Source organism: Schistocerca americana, chromosome 8, assembly GCF_021461395.2.
Source record: "Schistocerca americana isolate TAMUIC-IGC-003095 chromosome 8, iqSchAmer2.1, whole genome shotgun sequence".
In the NCBI taxonomy this organism is placed as follows: Eukaryota; Metazoa; Arthropoda; class Insecta; order Orthoptera; family Acrididae; genus Schistocerca; species Schistocerca americana.
This window is the reverse complement of record NC_060126.1, coordinates 187527272-187544770: the sequence shown is the minus strand read 5'-3', so window position 1 is coordinate 187544770 and position 17499 is coordinate 187527272. Positions and strand designations below refer to the sequence as shown.

Below are 17499 nucleotides of genomic sequence, written 5' to 3'. Positions count from 1 at the left end.
CTTTCCTCTCTCTTGAATGCTGCAGGAATTTTAACTGAGTGTCTTGTTGTGTATTTTTATCATCATTATCACATGGATGGCATTGTGTAGTGCAGATACTTCAATGTCAGTCGACAGCAAAAAAAAAAAAAACCTTAGACTGCCATAAGGAGAAGAGACATGCAAGAGCAGCAAACCTTCTCCCTCCCATATTGTACATTTTAAATTTGCACTTATGCAAAAGCAGAACTGATACGCTGTGATAGCAATCACTAATACTTTTTGTGGTAATGGGTGTCATACTCTAACCTCATAATAGACCTGTTGTAACATCTTGCAACACACTGCAAAGTGGAGCACACAAAGAATTTGGTAATGGCATCATTAGTTGCTTATTGAGATTGGCAGTGCCATAAACAAAGTAGCAAACTCCCAAACTCTAATAGTACAATATGTTGCAAAGCATACTTCAAAACACCCCCACTTAAAATTGGCATGTTAAATTGTCTGCATAATAGTAAGTAAAACCTGTTTATCTGAACGTTTTATGAGTAATTTATAATTAGCAGAAAAAACATGAACACTGCATTTCTTGAGAATGGTAGAGGTTAGTGAGTGAGCAAGAGAATGCCCATTGAATAGAATTTAATGAAATGACACAAAAAAGCACAAATACAAATTGTATAAAGGCACAAACAAAACATTGTTGGAAGGTGACTGTCAACAGCTGTTAAATAGTGTGTAAAATGCATATATGAACCATCAGCTGTGAGTCCTGATCTTCTCTTCAGTATTGCTCTATAAACATTTAGGATTTCTATTTTTGCTTTTAAAGTCCTGTGTCATGTATTTAAATTCATGACATGCACTACAAATTTTAAGTAAAAACTGATGCCGTATGGTGGCTTAAATCATTTTAACCCTCATCCATGAAGATGGGCCAAGAAAAAAACTGATAGATATTTGGATATAAAACAAAAACAGCTGATGGTTCAAATATGCATTTTATACACAAAGAAAAGATTGGCTTTAGCTACTAGTGAGCTTTGATTTAAATCAATGGAGAAAGTCGAAAATTTTGACAGACCGGGATTCAAACTCAGGTCTCCTGCTTACTACATAGATGCACAGTCCAATGCACCATCTGCACGTGGTGGTCATCACAACCACTCAGACTACCCTAGCATCCCTTCAATCTGACCCAAATTCTCATTTTATCCTCACACCACTGATGTAGTGCCCCTTACTCAGGGCATTTCATAGATTGTCATAAGAGTTCAAGTGTGGTGTGCATCTGCACTGAAGTGAACAATTGGTTGTCCTCACCTTAATTATATATGTGGTGTCTATTCTTTCAGACCTGTCGCACACATTTCGATCCTGCAGGCACTATGAATGAAGACACACAGAAATGTCCAAAAAAACATACACCACATACTGTGTATAAATAGTATATAGTATGGGACGAAGTATCTGTCATTTTAAGTGATGTTCAATCATTTATATCCATATGCACTGTCTGCAGTTAGAAATTAGTCATACAATGTGTGTTTTTCTATTATGCCAAGAGTAACCTTTGTTCCAAAATAAATAGACAGAAGATATTGAACTTTGTCACGCTAGTCTTAGCTAAAGTATTTGAAACGACTGCTCTAAAACAACTTCAAAGTATAACTAAAGAACCCTTTAAGATTAAGGTCAGCTTTATTCCAGAAAGACAAAAGTAATAGGGTTACTCTTACCATCAATTAGATTACAGCGTGAGATTCCCCCAAGAAGCAGAAGTCAAAAGATCAGCATGGTTTCTTTGTAATTTGACAAAACCATTCATTTTTAATAAATCAGTTATATCTAATTTGTAAACTTCACGGGTGTCACGTCAAGAAAAATGTTTCACAATTATGAGGCTCAGATTTAACAAATAAAAAATAAAGAATAGTAGAGATGCTAATTTGTCAACAGGCATACAAACAAGATTGCTAGTTTTCTAAAAAGACTTTTTTTGGGGTAGAGCACACGGATTGAGGAAGAGTATCGTCTGATGTCTCAAAGAGAGACAGCACTTGTAAGAGATTGGAATACAGGAGGAAGAGGCAACAGGTATACGGGACAGGAATGTGACGCGTGGCACTGGAACTGGTGAGTTTTTGCAGTGCATGATGACGGTGATTTGGGGGGGGGGGGGGGGGGGGGGGGGGATTGGATTGGATAATGGACTGGGAAGGTGTGACAGAACAACAGAAGGAAAAACTGGGGAAGAGCATTTCAAGGATAACACCCACTGGGTTTCCAACTTTGCCCCTGACCTCAGTCTCCACTAACCCCTGCCCCACCCCCAGTCCACTCTGCCCAGTACCCCATTTACACTTTGTATGTACCCGCACCCTCTTCACCTCAGCCTGTCCTTCCTCAGTTAGGTCACCTCCTCCAATCCAGTCTACTTTGTGCACTGCAAGAACACACTGGTGCTGGTGCCTATGTGCCACACTCTGGTCCCATGTTCCTGCTGCCTCTTCATCTTGCATTTTGATCTCGTACACTTGCTGCCTTCCCCTGAGCCGTCAGCTATCCTTCCCCAGACCTCTCTGCCTTTTTTGTCCCCTTGACCTCTCTACCAGGCACAAGATCTCACCTCGTTCCATGTGAAGTGGGATGTGAACTTATAAATTAACTAACCTAGCATTTGCAAGTAGTACATTATTGGTGCCATTCATATATATTGAATACATAAAAGGAAGGGTAAAATTTTTTTGAGTTAGGTTTGATATAACTTTTGTATGGACATTTAAATAACATATCAAGATTATTAATTCTGCACAAAAATATGGGTTGTCTGCCAAAGAATGTCTTGTAACTAAGTTTGAAAAACCTAGTAACACAAGCTTTTCTGTCATACACCTTGACAATTTTGGTTTAGTAAACTGTCAACAACTTCACACTTCCATTTCCAAGTTAGTTGCAGTTCTTAGCGCAGAGACAATTAGAGATTGTTTTAAATTACATGCTCATATATGGAACTAAACGTACATGACAAAATATAAGACAGGAATGCAGTGGATGGAGAACGTGATCCACTGAAGAGATTACACTGTAAGCTGTCAGTGGAGAAGTGTAGTATGTATTTAAAAGTTACATAAATTAAATTGCAGTAATGTGCCTGGAATTGTGTAATGCAGAAAATAGTAATATTTCAGTTTAAATTATGGTATGTCCATATACACTTTACTTAGAAATTGGCAGTCTAAATGAAATCAGATAAATAGGTGACATGTGTTTATGTTGCTGGACGTAATTCTTTGCTCTATTTACAGGTAAACCAGCTAGCATCAGCTGATCTGAACAAATACTTTGTCGCTTTGGATTGGTCACTCATTTACTTTCATCAGGAGCGTATGAGGAAGATTAATACGATTATAAGAGAACTGTGGCGAAAAATCTATCGTGGGAATGATATTGATTATATAGAAATTAAAACAGATGCTCCTGAAACCACGAGTAAGTAAATGACATTTGCCTTCGCTGAGTTAATGAGGCAGTTTGTAATGTCTTAGGTTGCTGTCTGTTCTTATGTCGAAATACTATTAAGACACTTATAAACATTAAATAAAGACTAGTGTAACATGTCTGAATGTGGACAGTTGACTAATCAGAAATCATCAGACAGATAAAGTGCTAAACACACCACTAAATATTTTGCCACAGTAAAACCTCCAAAATATAAATTTCTTAAAGAATTTATAAAGTGAAGGGATATGAAGTGGAGGAATGATTGTGTGCTACATGCTGAATGTTTTGTAGAGTAGCAGCTCAGTGTGTGATCTAGGACATTAATCTTTGTGTATTTACCTAACTTTATTATCTTTCTTACAAGTGGCATATATATTCATTGTTCAATCATCAGGTGCAGACAAGAAGCGAACATTCAACTATCGGGTTGTTCAGGTGAAGAATGATGTTGAGATTGATATGAAGGGACGCTGCAGTGCTGGGCAGAAGGTAGTGTTGTTACTTTATTCTCATTTTAAGTATTTAAAGTATATCACTTAAATTATTTTTTTGGTAATAAAGTTTAAGTAACATATCTCCTGCAGTCATTTATCAAGATTCTCATCTGTAATACTGTCTCTGCAGGTTCTAGCGTCACTTGTTATCCGAATTGCTTTGGCAGAAATTCTAAGTATTAATTGTGGAATCTTAGCTCTGGATGAACCAACCACAAATTTGGATAGGGAGAACATAGACAGTCTTGGAGAAACACTCACAGAGTAAGTTTTCAGACATTTCATTCATTGAAAAAGCATGTCATTTACTCAGTAAGCCCACCATTGATGAATTTTATGGGAAAGCAAGTCTTTCAAGTAAATTCTGTTTGGGCATAGTAATGAATATCTGAAAGAATTGACCATAATGTAATTTATTGCTTGTGGTGGTTACGGGTAGTTTGGAAAGTTTGATTCCTCTTACCTCTGATTGTGTGAGTTGTACAAAATGACCACAGCAGACATCCATGCACATGCCATTTGCTGCATACAAAAGAAAGAAATTCTAGAGGCAAGGCACAGATGTTTCTGCTATACTTTAGTTGGTAAGATTTACCTTGGTGGGTAGTAAATATTGAGGAGTATTAAAAATAAAGTAGTTTTATGGCTGCAATTCCATACTAAGTATATGCTCTGTCATGACTGGCTGAGTGAGCCAGTTATCAGATTGGAGGAATGCAAAGGCATTTATTTCTCTCATAAAGAAAATAAGCAGGTCACTGCTGCTAATTATATTCTATGGAAACAAAGGTCAATGCTAAGTTGGCCAAAATCTTAGTAGGAAGCGAATGTTAAGACTCCGAATATTGAGCTAAAAATCAGTGCCAATAAGTAATTATGGTTCTCGAAAGGCAAAAAAAGGTACACCTAGTACAAAGGAACACAGAAGCAAGGAACTAGAAGTTTATATAGATTTAACAGTGAAAACAGTATTTGGTTGGCGAATCTCTTTCTTCCCGAAAATCAAGAAAGAAGAGGAGGCGCCCTTTCCAATGAATGCAAAATGAAAACATTTTTGCACTATTTAGCAGATACAGGCCTTCAAACTGGTGTAGGAGAAGACTTACGAATAACCAAACAGCAGTATCACTAACATTTTCGTATGTTCTGCAGCAGGTTAACAGAAAATCACCATTGTGGATCCGATTCCCGAGAAACATTAACAAACTAGAAACAGCTAAAGTTAAGTGGCAGTGTAGGTATAAGTTTCCACGCGTGGTAGGGGTCTTAGACTGCACACACATACCTATAATGAAACCTTCTGCACATAGAGACAAATATGTTAATCGAAAGGGCTTTCCGTCTATAAATGCGCAGGCAACATGTGATTATGTGAAATGTGTACAAGTGTTGATGCTTCATGGCCTGGGTCGGTACATGATGCTAGGGTATGGAAAAGCTCAGATATGTACCATATATTGCAAGAGAACTAGTGCAATGCCTTAATTTTAGGAGTTGAAGGATATGGCATTGCACTGTGGTTGATGACACTTTCAAAATCCCGAAATGCCTGATAAGAGGGTGTACAACAGACTTCACTCAAATGATAGGGTGATATGGATGATGCTTTGGACAGACAAAAAGGCATTACCCAATTCTGCAAAATAAAATAATGCTTGCCCAAACAAAATCCTCAGTGTAATAATAGCCTGTTTTGTTTTGCGCAGTGTAGTAAAACATAGAGGGGTTGAGGATTTTCAGGCACCTAGTGACGATGACAACAATCTTCCAGTCTTGGGAGAAGAGGAAGTAACAAACGTGGAACAAATAGAGGACGGTAAATTGTTAGTATAATATGTCAACTGTAGTGTATGGAAATCTGTCAAAACATTGCATAATTAAACATGATTCATGTATTTTTTGTAATTAAAATATTTTTTTCTTCTTCAGGTACAATTAAATAATATTTTGATGAAAATAAAAAACAGTGCTCTGTGTCGCATAATAAAATGCAGTTTAGTGTTTTTCTTCATCCTTTCTCGTCGATTTTACTTTCACCAAAAATTGTTTAACCTGTAACAGTCCAAACTGGAACAGAATTTTCGGATACTACTGTAAATAAGTACACAGATTATTTGAATAGTAACATTTAAAACAGAAAAAAGTTAATCTTTTTGTTCCACTTTCCCAGAAATTGTTTCAAGGATATGGTGAAGACATTGGCAGGTGCTACAGTAATAAGTGCACAAACTGTCTAACCTGTAACATTTAAAATAGGAACGAATTACTCTTTCTGTTCTACTTAACCAAAACTTGTTTCATGGGTACTGCGAAGGTATTTGCCAGATGCTATGGTAAGAGCACAAACTGTTTAACATGCACATTTAAAACATGAAAAAGTTAAATCTTTTTCTTCCACTTTCCCTGAAATTGTTTCAAGGATGTGGTGAAGGTATTTGCCAGGTGCTACAGTAAATAATTGCACTAACTGTTTATGTGTAACATTTAAAAAAGAATGAGTTAATCTGTTTGTTCCACTTTCCCAAAAACTGTTTCAAGGATGTAGTGAAGGTATTTGTCTGAACAACAGTAAATAAGTGCACACATTTTTTAGCAGTTCAAATTTGATTATGCAACACTTATTGTTTCATTGAAAAGAAATTTGAACTGAATTATCTCTTTAAGAGAATATGGAATTTGGTAAATGAAGAATGTAATTAAACATTCACTTAAAAAACATGTTTTTATTCATAAAAACATTTTGTACTGTGACTACAGAATTCATTCTGTTGTTGTCTTTTTCTTGATGCATCAATTTCTGCTGCTTTGTCTTCAGGATATATAATTGCTACAGTAAAACTAGTTGCAACTCAGAATCAAACAAGTTCATCGTCTCATCCATTTCATGCTTAGTCTGCGTTGTTTCAACTTTCTCGCAGGCCCCAAAACAGGCGACTGCAAAGTTATGATGATTTCTGGACCCATCAGATCTGTAGTATCTGCTGTGACAATTTGCGGTTGCTGCAGAACTAATTATGGTTTGAAGAATGTACAGTCGGTATCAATTACCTCCAAACTACTCTCTGGGGAATAGATGATAGCAGAGGTGGAACCACCCACTACACCAACTCCTAATAAAAATTAAAAAAAATAAAAATAAAAAAATAATAGTAACGTGTGTCACAATTCAGTTTCTAGTTTGTACATAGAGCAAGCAATTTTATGCAGAACTGTGGGAGGGGTTTGTCTGATTTCATGCATAGTACGCTGTGATACTTTTACAGAAAAGTTGTCAAATATCAGATGCATTTTACCAAACATTGTTTTATTTTCACATGTTAAAAATAAATATTTTGCTGGTACACGATTTCAAAACATTAAGCACATCATAAAAAAAAAAAAATGGAAAGAATGGGACTTACCAGGAATTCCGTGGATAGTTAAGTTGCAGTCATCTCCCTCTAAAAGCTTCAAAAACATTTGTTCCCAATTTTTTAGTGAGATCTTAATGTTACCCGTCTTATTTACATCCATCTTAGACTCGATGCGCGACTTCATATTGTGCAGTTTTTTCATAATCTGCCCATCTGAAATGTCTTTTCCAAAACTAGCCCCTGTAACGATGTTGTATTTCCTTTATACTATCTGCTTTCTTCCTTCTTGGCCAGAGTTTGTGACTTGCTGATAATAGCAGTATAATCTTTTATAATATTCACAAAGGCTAATTCGAAATCTTTCATTTTGGCACTGAAATAACGTTAAGAAAAACTTTTGGTAACACACACACGTGCAAATGAAAACAAACTGTGAACCAAAGATGTTAGATTTTAATCTCTTTGCTGAGAGCTTACTCAATAAGGAGGGGAGGTAGTGAGAAAGTACTCCCGGGTCAGAGATTATGCTCCGTAGTTTTTATTCATATGAAATTGAGAAATTTCTCTGAGAATGTGCTTTTACTCTGAGTATCTACTGTGGAGAATGTTCTCATTTTTATTCATACGACCCAATCAGAGTTCAAAAAATCAAAATCCAGATCGAAAAAGTAAGGTAACAGCTGTATTCTGATACAAGTGCCATTCAACAAAAAACCAAATTCTACGCACTTGTGCCAGTGTTAGACAGGCTTCTCATTTCCATGTGCTAAGAATTATTAGAGATGTGTGTGTAATGAGTTACGCAATACTGGCTGGAATTTCTCATCATCAAACTTTGAACTACTAAGGGTCTCTTTCAGTGGGCTAAAAAATGCACCCAACTTGTAGTACAGTGAAGAAATGCCTTCCCTTCACCCTCATACTATTGCAAAAACTCCCTGCACATATCTATGTGCCTCTCTTTCATTTCTGACACCAGGTATGGTGGAAACCACCTTGCATACACTTTCTTGCACATTAGTATGTCATAAGCAATATGGTGGACTGATCCAACACTAATATTTGTCACTGCTGCAATATATGTCACCATGGTATGCCTGCTTTTCTGTGTCAACTCTGTGAATGTTGTTCTCTGTCACTGAACAGGCAGAGCATCCTGAGCATGGCATAAATCTTCAGTACTTATTACATCTCGTTTTAACTTATCTGTCCTCTCACACACTTGTGTTAGATTCAGCTTTCATGATATTGCACTGACACCCAACGGTGAATTTAGATTGGTTTCAATGAGAAATCTAAAGACGTTACACTGCTCCACATAGGTGCAAACCTACAAAGTGGCCACCATCTTGTTTAATTGATTCTCAGCATCACGTTTGCGAGACAGGCATGCCAGCCCCATGTGATAATGTAGTTCTAGGTCACCAATAGAAAATAAAAAAAGAAGCACAAAACTTTGTAAAAGTTGTATTTTTTATACAACTCTTCCAGTTATTTATTGAGTGGACATTGTATAAGTGCATTGATGACATACAAACTGCTGAGTGAGCTTTGGGTTGTGTATTTAGTTCCTATTTTAGCCCAGGGGCCATCTCTGTTGTCATGTGTATTGCAAACTCTGTTGTCATGGCCAACACAGGCAGAACTATCTGTACTCATGCTATCACTGCCAATCTTTGCGGCATTTTCCATATTGCTGCAGCAGTGGTATATTAGATTCCTCTCCCTGACTCATAGAAAAGGTAGTGCCCAGGGTACAACTAAGACTGAATTGATGACATATGGGGCCATGTGAGGTGGGCATATATGAGGGCACAGATCTTATTCTTTGAAGGATTACAGACCAGTTATATGGGATTTAAGTTTAGATGGAATGGCAGCTGTAGGAAGGGAACCATTTTCTTGCAAAATTCTGCCAAAAGTTAGGCTTTGTTTGTGTCTATGTATTTTTAACAGTTTTTTCCTGTCTATTTGTTCTTTGTAGTCATAAGTTTTCCTATTATAGTCGTAGAGGAGAAGTGAATACTAATGAAACTGTACATTTACAACATTGCAACATTATCTGACTCTGTTCTTGAAGAACAGTCTTCCCACACTGAACTTTGCAACATTTATTCGCTGTTTAGTGCGTATGAACCTGCGGTTCCTCTGAATCAGGTGTCTCCCAACTATGGACCGCTGACCAACACCGCCCCACAGCAATGGCTTTGACACGCATGGTATCTGGTCTGTCAAAATTTTGTTTTTTATTACAGTCGAACCTTGCTTATTGAGCACCTCTCGCAATGAGTGATTTGCACAAGAAGTAGGTGAAAATGTAAGAAATTAACTCGCTTACTGAATGATGTTTCATATAAAGAGTCTGTTTAGTATTATTTTTTCAGTATTTAATAACCATTTCAAAAACTACCTTCTGTCCTGGATCGGTCTCTTTGGACACTATAAATTAACACTAAGTCACATGTTCTCCTATAAACTACCACTCTATAAAGTAGAAGCTCTGACAATGCTGTCTTCATTCAGCTGTACAGGTCGCAATGCACTTCGTGCCACAATTGTTGTCACCTGTGCAACTACTCTGTCTTCCATGGCAATATTGAAATCCTCTGCAACATTAGGATCTTATCTTTGTCAGTGTGTGGTAACCCTGTCCCTTGCAGTATGTGTTTATGAATTTCAGTTCTAATCTGACATTGTTAACTAACTCTAATTCATTAAAAATGACCACAAGACAGTAGCTATGGGTGATATAAATTTAATTAACAATAAGGCTATGTCTCTTTTTGGACATATTTTGAAGCACAGGCAGTGACATGGACTTTCCCTTAAAGTCTTAGTGTAGGTGCAGCCAACATCATTTGGGAGCCATTGCATATAAAGCTAGAATTGATGAAGCAATTTGTTAGGACCCCAGATAGAGGAGGCAATTGCTTCAAATGCCTATGTAGATTTTTTCCTGCACTTAACACTGAAAAATTGAAAGCAGCTATATTTGATGGGCTGCAGATTTGCAGACTCATGAGTGATTCCAATGTGACAAATTTCGTGAATGTTTTATAACTGTCAGCCTGGCGTTGTTATATCTTACTTGTGGAAAACTTCTTAGGCAATCATACGACAGACAATTACAAAGAAATTGTGCAGAACATGTTGACAGCCTTTAAAAAGTTGGGTGTTAATACAAGTATCAAAGTGCATTTCCTTCACAGGCTGTTATCCAGATTTCCAGACAACTTAGGCGATTACAGCAAGGAGTTAGTGGAGAGGTTCCACCAAGAAATTAAGATAATGGAAGACAGATATGAAGGCAGGTGGGACACACATATGATGGCTGACTACTGTTGGTGCCTCCAACGTGATTGTCCTGAAGACCAGTACAGAAGAAAATCAAACCATCATTGTTTCATGAGGAGTTATTACTATAGTCTCACTAAATGTAGGCATATGTTTTCTCCATTATGAAGTAATGCAACATGATTAGTTAATTACAGTACTTAATATGTCATTGTGGTGTTATCTGAGAGAGTAATCGTGTGACTTGCGATCAGGAGACACCTATTCACATATGATATCGTATTGCTGTTTGTTTATATTCATCAATAAATGTTAAACTGCCATAAAACAGGAGCCAGCTTAGGAAAACTGAGGCCATATTTGCATTCAGCAACATATGATGTTCCTGAAATCCCTTAAAAATCATTGGGAAGGAAAACTGTGTTTAGCAGCATAAAACAGAACAGTTTACAATGGGTTGTCATCCAACAGATTCAACTTTAATCTTAAAGAAATTAATATTATGCAATTCCAAACAAATAAAAGTGGAAATAATAGTCGTACACTGGATGAGACACAGTGTGTAAAATTTCTGGATATCCAGTTGGATAATAAACTGAAGTGGTCCAACATGTGAAGAAGTTCTGGTTTCACCTGCTTTGCACTAAAATCTATTTCACTGAATGACTTGCAGATAAGATTGTATTCAACAGAAGAAGCATGCAGTAAGAATAGTGTATATAGCTGATGACTGAACATCTTACATAAGACACTGCAGGTACAGCTAAATTTACCTCCTAATGATATTGGTGGTCAATAACAAGGTTGAATTTAAGATTTAACTCGGAAATTCACAACCACAACATTAGAAGTGGAAATAATTTCCATATATACTATGCTTCACCCTCTAGAGTTCCAAAAGGAAATTTATTTTCTTGTACGACGGCCTTCGTTAGCCATTCCTCCTACAATTTATTAGAATATTTGGGCCCAGTATTGTAAATTCCAAGCAGTACTTGATGCGGCGAACTGGTTACCTGGCAGTGGCAGGAATGAACTTAATGTTTAATTCAAACTAGTACATGTTGTTGCCTCACAGTGAAAGTATGAACAGTGATTGCAGAAAACCTGCCATTAATGCAATTAATTTCACACACAAATGAGAAGGAGAGAGGTGTGATAGTACCAACAGGGAAGGCAACAGAAGGTTCAATGAAAAATTAAGTGACTCAACTGTGTGTAAAATTAAAATTACAGATGGAGAGACATAATGCTGTGTGTGGAGTAGGATCTAAGTATCTGCCCACAGCACAATAAGTAAAATGCCAACAAAAAATATTCCACTGGTGATATACACCTTTTGTCACACACAGCAGGAATTCTAATCTAACAAGAAAGTCAGAGAAAAAGTGCTCACCTATGGAATTTGATTTTGAAAGGAACCAGAATGAACAAGTCATCATGTGCAGACTAGAGACCATACTTGCAAACTGAGCATACTGCATTAGATTCGTTTAAAAGAAGTGAAGTATCAGGATTGAGGACACGAGTAGCTGATTTAGACCAGGGTTCTCCAAACGTTTTAGCCTAAGGGCCACATTAGCATTTCCAGTAAGTCCCAAGGGCCAAGATCTAGCTATTGACTAAGTTTTCTTGAGGCCTGCTTCGAACTGTTCGGTACAGTTCAGATGTTTTTGTAACGCTTTCATCGTCGAATACCGATTTGACAATGAATGTGAACACACATATTATCCTATAAGATGGCATTAGCCACAAAGACAACTATTACTGCATCCAGTAAGTTTCCCATTTTTAATTCCGACACTGGCTCATTATGTGCTCGCTTTCAGATGGGCTGTATCTCTTTTAACAGAGTAATAATTGCACAACACTTTGACACCTGCTCCACTTGAAAATGACCTGCAAGACCGAAATTGGCCAATTGTGCAAGATGTAATAAGGTGAATTCTTCAAAATGTCCTTTAATTACACATGTCAGTTAATGTGTATCTTATCACTTAACGAGCATTATTCATTTCTGACTCTCAATACATGAACTACTCTTTTCCATAGGAATCTGTAAAGAATAGATCAATGTGTTTCATTCCACAAAAATAGGTACCGTACTCAGACAGATTTATAATACTGTACTTAATGTAATTTTTTTATTTATAGTACAGTGCACCCTATTTTAGAGGGGAGTTGCCCAAGCATATAAAACAAGGGTACTTCACGTACCCACACTGCTGACCATGTTTACCATCTTCAAATCACAACAAATAGACCATTGATGTTCATGTCAGTGTACTTTGTGCAATTTAATTTGGATAGTTTCAGATTCCTCTTTTAGTTTTGTTGAGTGGCCAATGGGAATGGATGCAAGGATGTTACTGTTGTGGAGCAAGACACATTTTAGGCTTTCAGCTGTCTACAAAAAGCTGCCAGCATTTGGGTGATATTCCTGTAACTCCATCTGAATGAGTAGACCGCAGTTGCTATTGAAATATAAAGATTTTCATGATGACTAAAGTGTTGAAAAAGACCTACTTCCCTTGTACAGTATTCTGAAATTTTTGCTCTTGGACTAAGACAGTTGTTTTCCTTTAGCCTGGTTCTGGTCCTTTCTTTGACAAATTAAGATCACATACCAGATCGTTTAGTTTCTTTTGAGTGAACAATTTAGGTGTACAAATTTCTCTTTCATATTCACTTCCACTGCTGATGCTGCTTTTGTACTCCAAGTTCTGTATCTCTTCAGGTTCTTATACGTTCAGGTAGTTTAGTAAACACTGGTATAAGAACTACTTCAATGTGTGCCACAGTTATCCTGCCTGAGTCTAAATTTGGATACTCCCATTTACTTTTTTTTTTAATAGATTGAAACCTTTGGCAGCTACAACCCAAAAGAAACAGTCATGGTGGTTTTTTGGTTCTCGCCAGAGCATTGGTGCACCGAAACTTAAACATTCTATTTGTCCATTTCTCCACTGTCAAAGAAAATCTACACAGTATTTACAAACAGTGTGGGGAGCCCATGGTCTTTCATGGTCTCCGAGCTGCATCCCAAAATATTCAAGATATGCATTCTTTACAAACACTGTGATATTCTGTCTTTGCTTCTGTAGGTGGTATTCACCACAAATACAACACAACACATTGCGAGTGTTTATGCATCCTCTTTATGAGGGAGTCATATTTATTCAAAACAGCTAAAATAAAAATACAAAATAAATTTTAAGGATTTTAATACAATGTTTGTGAAATACGAAAGAGGGTAAGAAGTTAGATGAAAATGAAGATCAACAATACTGCCAGAGAATTAGCATCTTTGGGAGCATTTAAATAAAATCCAAAAACAATTATCTTCAAAACAAGAGCCAATTCAGGAAAGTAAAAGTTTAACTGTAGAAAAATTGTCCAGTATTCTCATGTCAGCTACCTTCTCCAAAACCTTTGAAAATGTAAGAATGTGGGAGAGGAGTCGATAATTGGAGGTCAGTTGATTGTCTCCACCTTTGTATGTTGGTGGTACTACTGCGTACTTCAGTATTTAAGGAAATCTATCTTGACTTATTAACTGGGTACAGAAGGTAACTCAAGGGTGGTGCTACCAAGTCAGCACAAGATTTTAGCACTGCAGCTGAGGTACCATCATAACCAGAAGAGTTGTTACTTTTTAGTGCCAAATTATTTTTCTGATCACTCTAACAAATGACTCCACCTCTGTAGCTGAGTGGTGAGCATGACCGACTGCCATGCAGAGGACCGAGTTCGATTCCTGGTAGTGCAGTGGATTTTTCCTTGGTAGGAGGAGTTGCATGTTGTGCTCTCAGCCTTTTGATGTCAATTGAGGAGCTACTTGCTTCGTAGTGGGAGCTCCAGGTCACAAAAACTGACATCAGCTGGGAGAGCAGTGTGCTGATCCCATGCCTTTCCATATTTCATCCAGTGATGCCATTGGCAGTGTGTGTCAAGGCAGTTGATGGTACTGATGTGACCACCAGGGCCTTGTTACATAGTTATGTCTAACAAATGAGGTGGCAAAACTTATGTACCTTGCTGTTTTACGGATCTGATTTCAGCTGATAATCTTTTTCCTCCATATTTTCACCTACTGTTTGTGTATAATTCATTGAATTTAGTGCCAATTATTTGAATTTCATATTATCTGTCTTATTGCTACTCTCATCTAGGAGTACAATATCCTAAGCTTTACCATGATTGTTTTATTCCTAACAATGTTCCAATTTCTCCTTCACTTATTATTGGAATTTTGATTTTTTAGTGTATAGTCCCTGGGTTTTGCCTTTTTTAACAACAGGCAGAAGTTTTTTTGCAATATTGCTTGTACAACATTTTTAAGTCTTGATGTAGCTAGTCCCTTGCAGTAATTAAGCTACTTTTCCTCCTAGTACAATGTATTTTGACCCCAGATGTTAGTCACACTTTTATCAACTTCCACTGTAAATTCTTTGACTCTAACACTGATGGATTTTAAGTCAACATTATGGTCTTAAGATTATCTGTGACTATTTTGCACAATGCATTCGCTAACTTTGGGCAAGCATTAATATTTTTGGCCTCTCTCTTCCATATACAGGGTGTTACAAAAAGGTACGGCCAAACTTTCAGGAAACATTCCTCACACACAAATAAAGAAAAGATATGTGGACATGTGTCCGGAAACGCTTAATTTCCATGTTAGAGCTCATTTTAGTTTTGTCCACCTACGCTCAATGGAGCAAGTTATCATGATTTCATACAGGATACTCTACCTGTGCTGCTAGAACATGTGCCTTTACAAGTACTACACAACATGTGGTTCATGCACGATGGAGCTCCTGCACGTTTCAGTCGAAGTGTTCGTACCCTTCTCAATAACAGATTCGGTGACCGATGGATTGGTAGAGGTGGACCAATTCCATGGCCTCCACGCTCTCCTGACCTCTTGACTTTCATTTATGGGGGCATTTGAAAGCTCTTGTCTACGCAACCCCGGTACCAAATGTAGAGAATCTTCGTGCTCGTATTGAGGACGGCTGTGATACAATACGCCATTCTCCAGGGCTGCATCGGTGCATAAGGGATTCCATGCGATGGAGGGTGGATGCATGTATCCTCGCTAACGGAGGACATTTTGAACATTTCCTGTAACAAAGTGTTTAAAGTCACGCTGGTACGTTCTGTAGCTGTGTGTTTCCATTCCATGATTAATATGATTTGAAGAGAAGTAATAAAATGAGCTCTAGCATGGAAAGTAATCGTTTCCGGACACATGTCCACATAACATATTTTCTTTCTTTGCGTGTGAGGAATGTTTCCTGAAAGTTTGGCCGTACCTTTTTGTAACACCCTGTATTACTGTCCAGTGGCCATATACACATTATTTTTCTTTGCATCTGAAATTAAGCTGATGCTTTTGGAATGGTAGCTGTGTGTTACAGGAACAGTATTTTCTTCAACCTGGTTGTGAAAGTAACACTTTAGATTAACAAGTGGCATGACAGTTTGGTGATGTGTATTTAGGTCGCTGTATTTCCTCACACCGTCCTGTGAGTTCCATAATTTACATTATAATGCATAGTGCCCTGTATTTAGCATGTAGGTATCCTTGAAATATTTCACAATTTAGAAACCAAGGAAACAAATGCAAATCCCAGTCTGTTTTCCTTTTTTACCTTGCCATTCCCCAATATTTAATTTTATATTTTCAATTCCGTTATTGCAGTCTTTGTAAAACATTTAGATGGCCATAAACGAAACACCCTAAGACATTGCAACAGCAGCATTTTTAATGTTATTTATTTTAATTTTTTGTTGGATTTAATTGGAGCTAGCAGATTTATAACAAGTACTTGACCAGACACTTCAGTAATTGAGACAGTGAACTCGCATGCAGAGGAAGTGGAATTTCTCATTTGGCCAAACCGACTAAGTTTCCCATGATTTTCTGAAATAGATAATAGCTGGTTCTTCCTCATCCTTATCCAGTCTAGGCTTGTCCTTTGCTATGATCCAATGTACGGTACTTTGCAGTCAAATCTTACATATATGTTTTTTTATATTGCTTTTCTTTTTCTTTTAGCCTTATAAATTTAAGGAGGGAGAACAAGAATTTTCAGCTCATACTGATAACACACGATGAAGACTTCTTGGATCGTTTGATGAATGTTGAAAAACTGAAGTACTATTACAGGGTCACAAGAAATGCAAAGTAAGTTGACTGATCTTGAAGGTATTCTCAATTGTGCTAAGTGCTAATGGTAACTAGTGAAGCTGTGTAGCACTTAAATGCCGTAAAAGGAAAATTATATTCATATTAGATGATTTATATTGGTTCATTAATAAGTGTATGCTAGTGACTTTTCTTTCCCTTTTTTCCAGGGGAAACTCGGTCATTGAAAAGTATCGTTTTGAAGAAAGGAGCACCCAACATAGAAACTTTAACTAAAGTTTGAAATAAGAATGCATCAAGACTGATTTTGTTATTCTAATTTGCTCATCTTGTGGAATGCTCTGTGAAAGAAAGTACTTATAAGTTTGTGTGTTTTCTGTTTGTTATAATACATTCATGCCCATGCAGCAGCATTTTTCACACTGTTATGTATAAATAAAGAACATTCATTTCTGAGTACTTTTGTTGTATTATATAAGGGGAGTTATGTGATGATCACACAATTTTTTAAGGATAGATGTATTAATTTGAGATAGGGGAACCCAGTTCCAGAAAGACTGGGACAAAAATTATAAGCAAAAATGAGTGAATGAATATACATTTGTTGATTTTCCAATGCTGATAACAATCATTTTATAGTTTTATTTACCTCCACAAGTTGCTACATTCACTATGGTTGTTCAAAGTGACATATGCCAGCTTCTTTTCAGGCATGACG

The 17499-nt window shown here is 37.0% G+C and overlaps 1 protein-coding gene across 2 annotated transcripts in view; it reads left to right on the top strand.

Moving 5' to 3' along the window:
• The window catches only part of LOC124544662 (DNA repair protein RAD50), a 251508-nt gene extending 234268 nt beyond the window's left edge, over positions 1 to 17240 (top strand). For both annotated transcript variants that reach the window (XM_047123280.1, XM_047123281.1), the window contains 5 exons: positions 3291 to 3474; positions 3881 to 3975; positions 4111 to 4244; positions 16692 to 16820; positions 16991 to 17240. In XM_047123280.1, the coding sequence (XP_046979236.1) occupies positions 3291 to 3474; positions 3881 to 3975; positions 4111 to 4244; positions 16692 to 16820; positions 16991 to 17057 (609 nt within the window). In that variant the 3' untranslated portion in view covers positions 17058 to 17240. The remainder of the gene's footprint in view (positions 1 to 3290; positions 3475 to 3880; positions 3976 to 4110; positions 4245 to 16691; positions 16821 to 16990) is intronic.
• Positions 17241 to 17499: the final 259 nt, after the last annotated feature.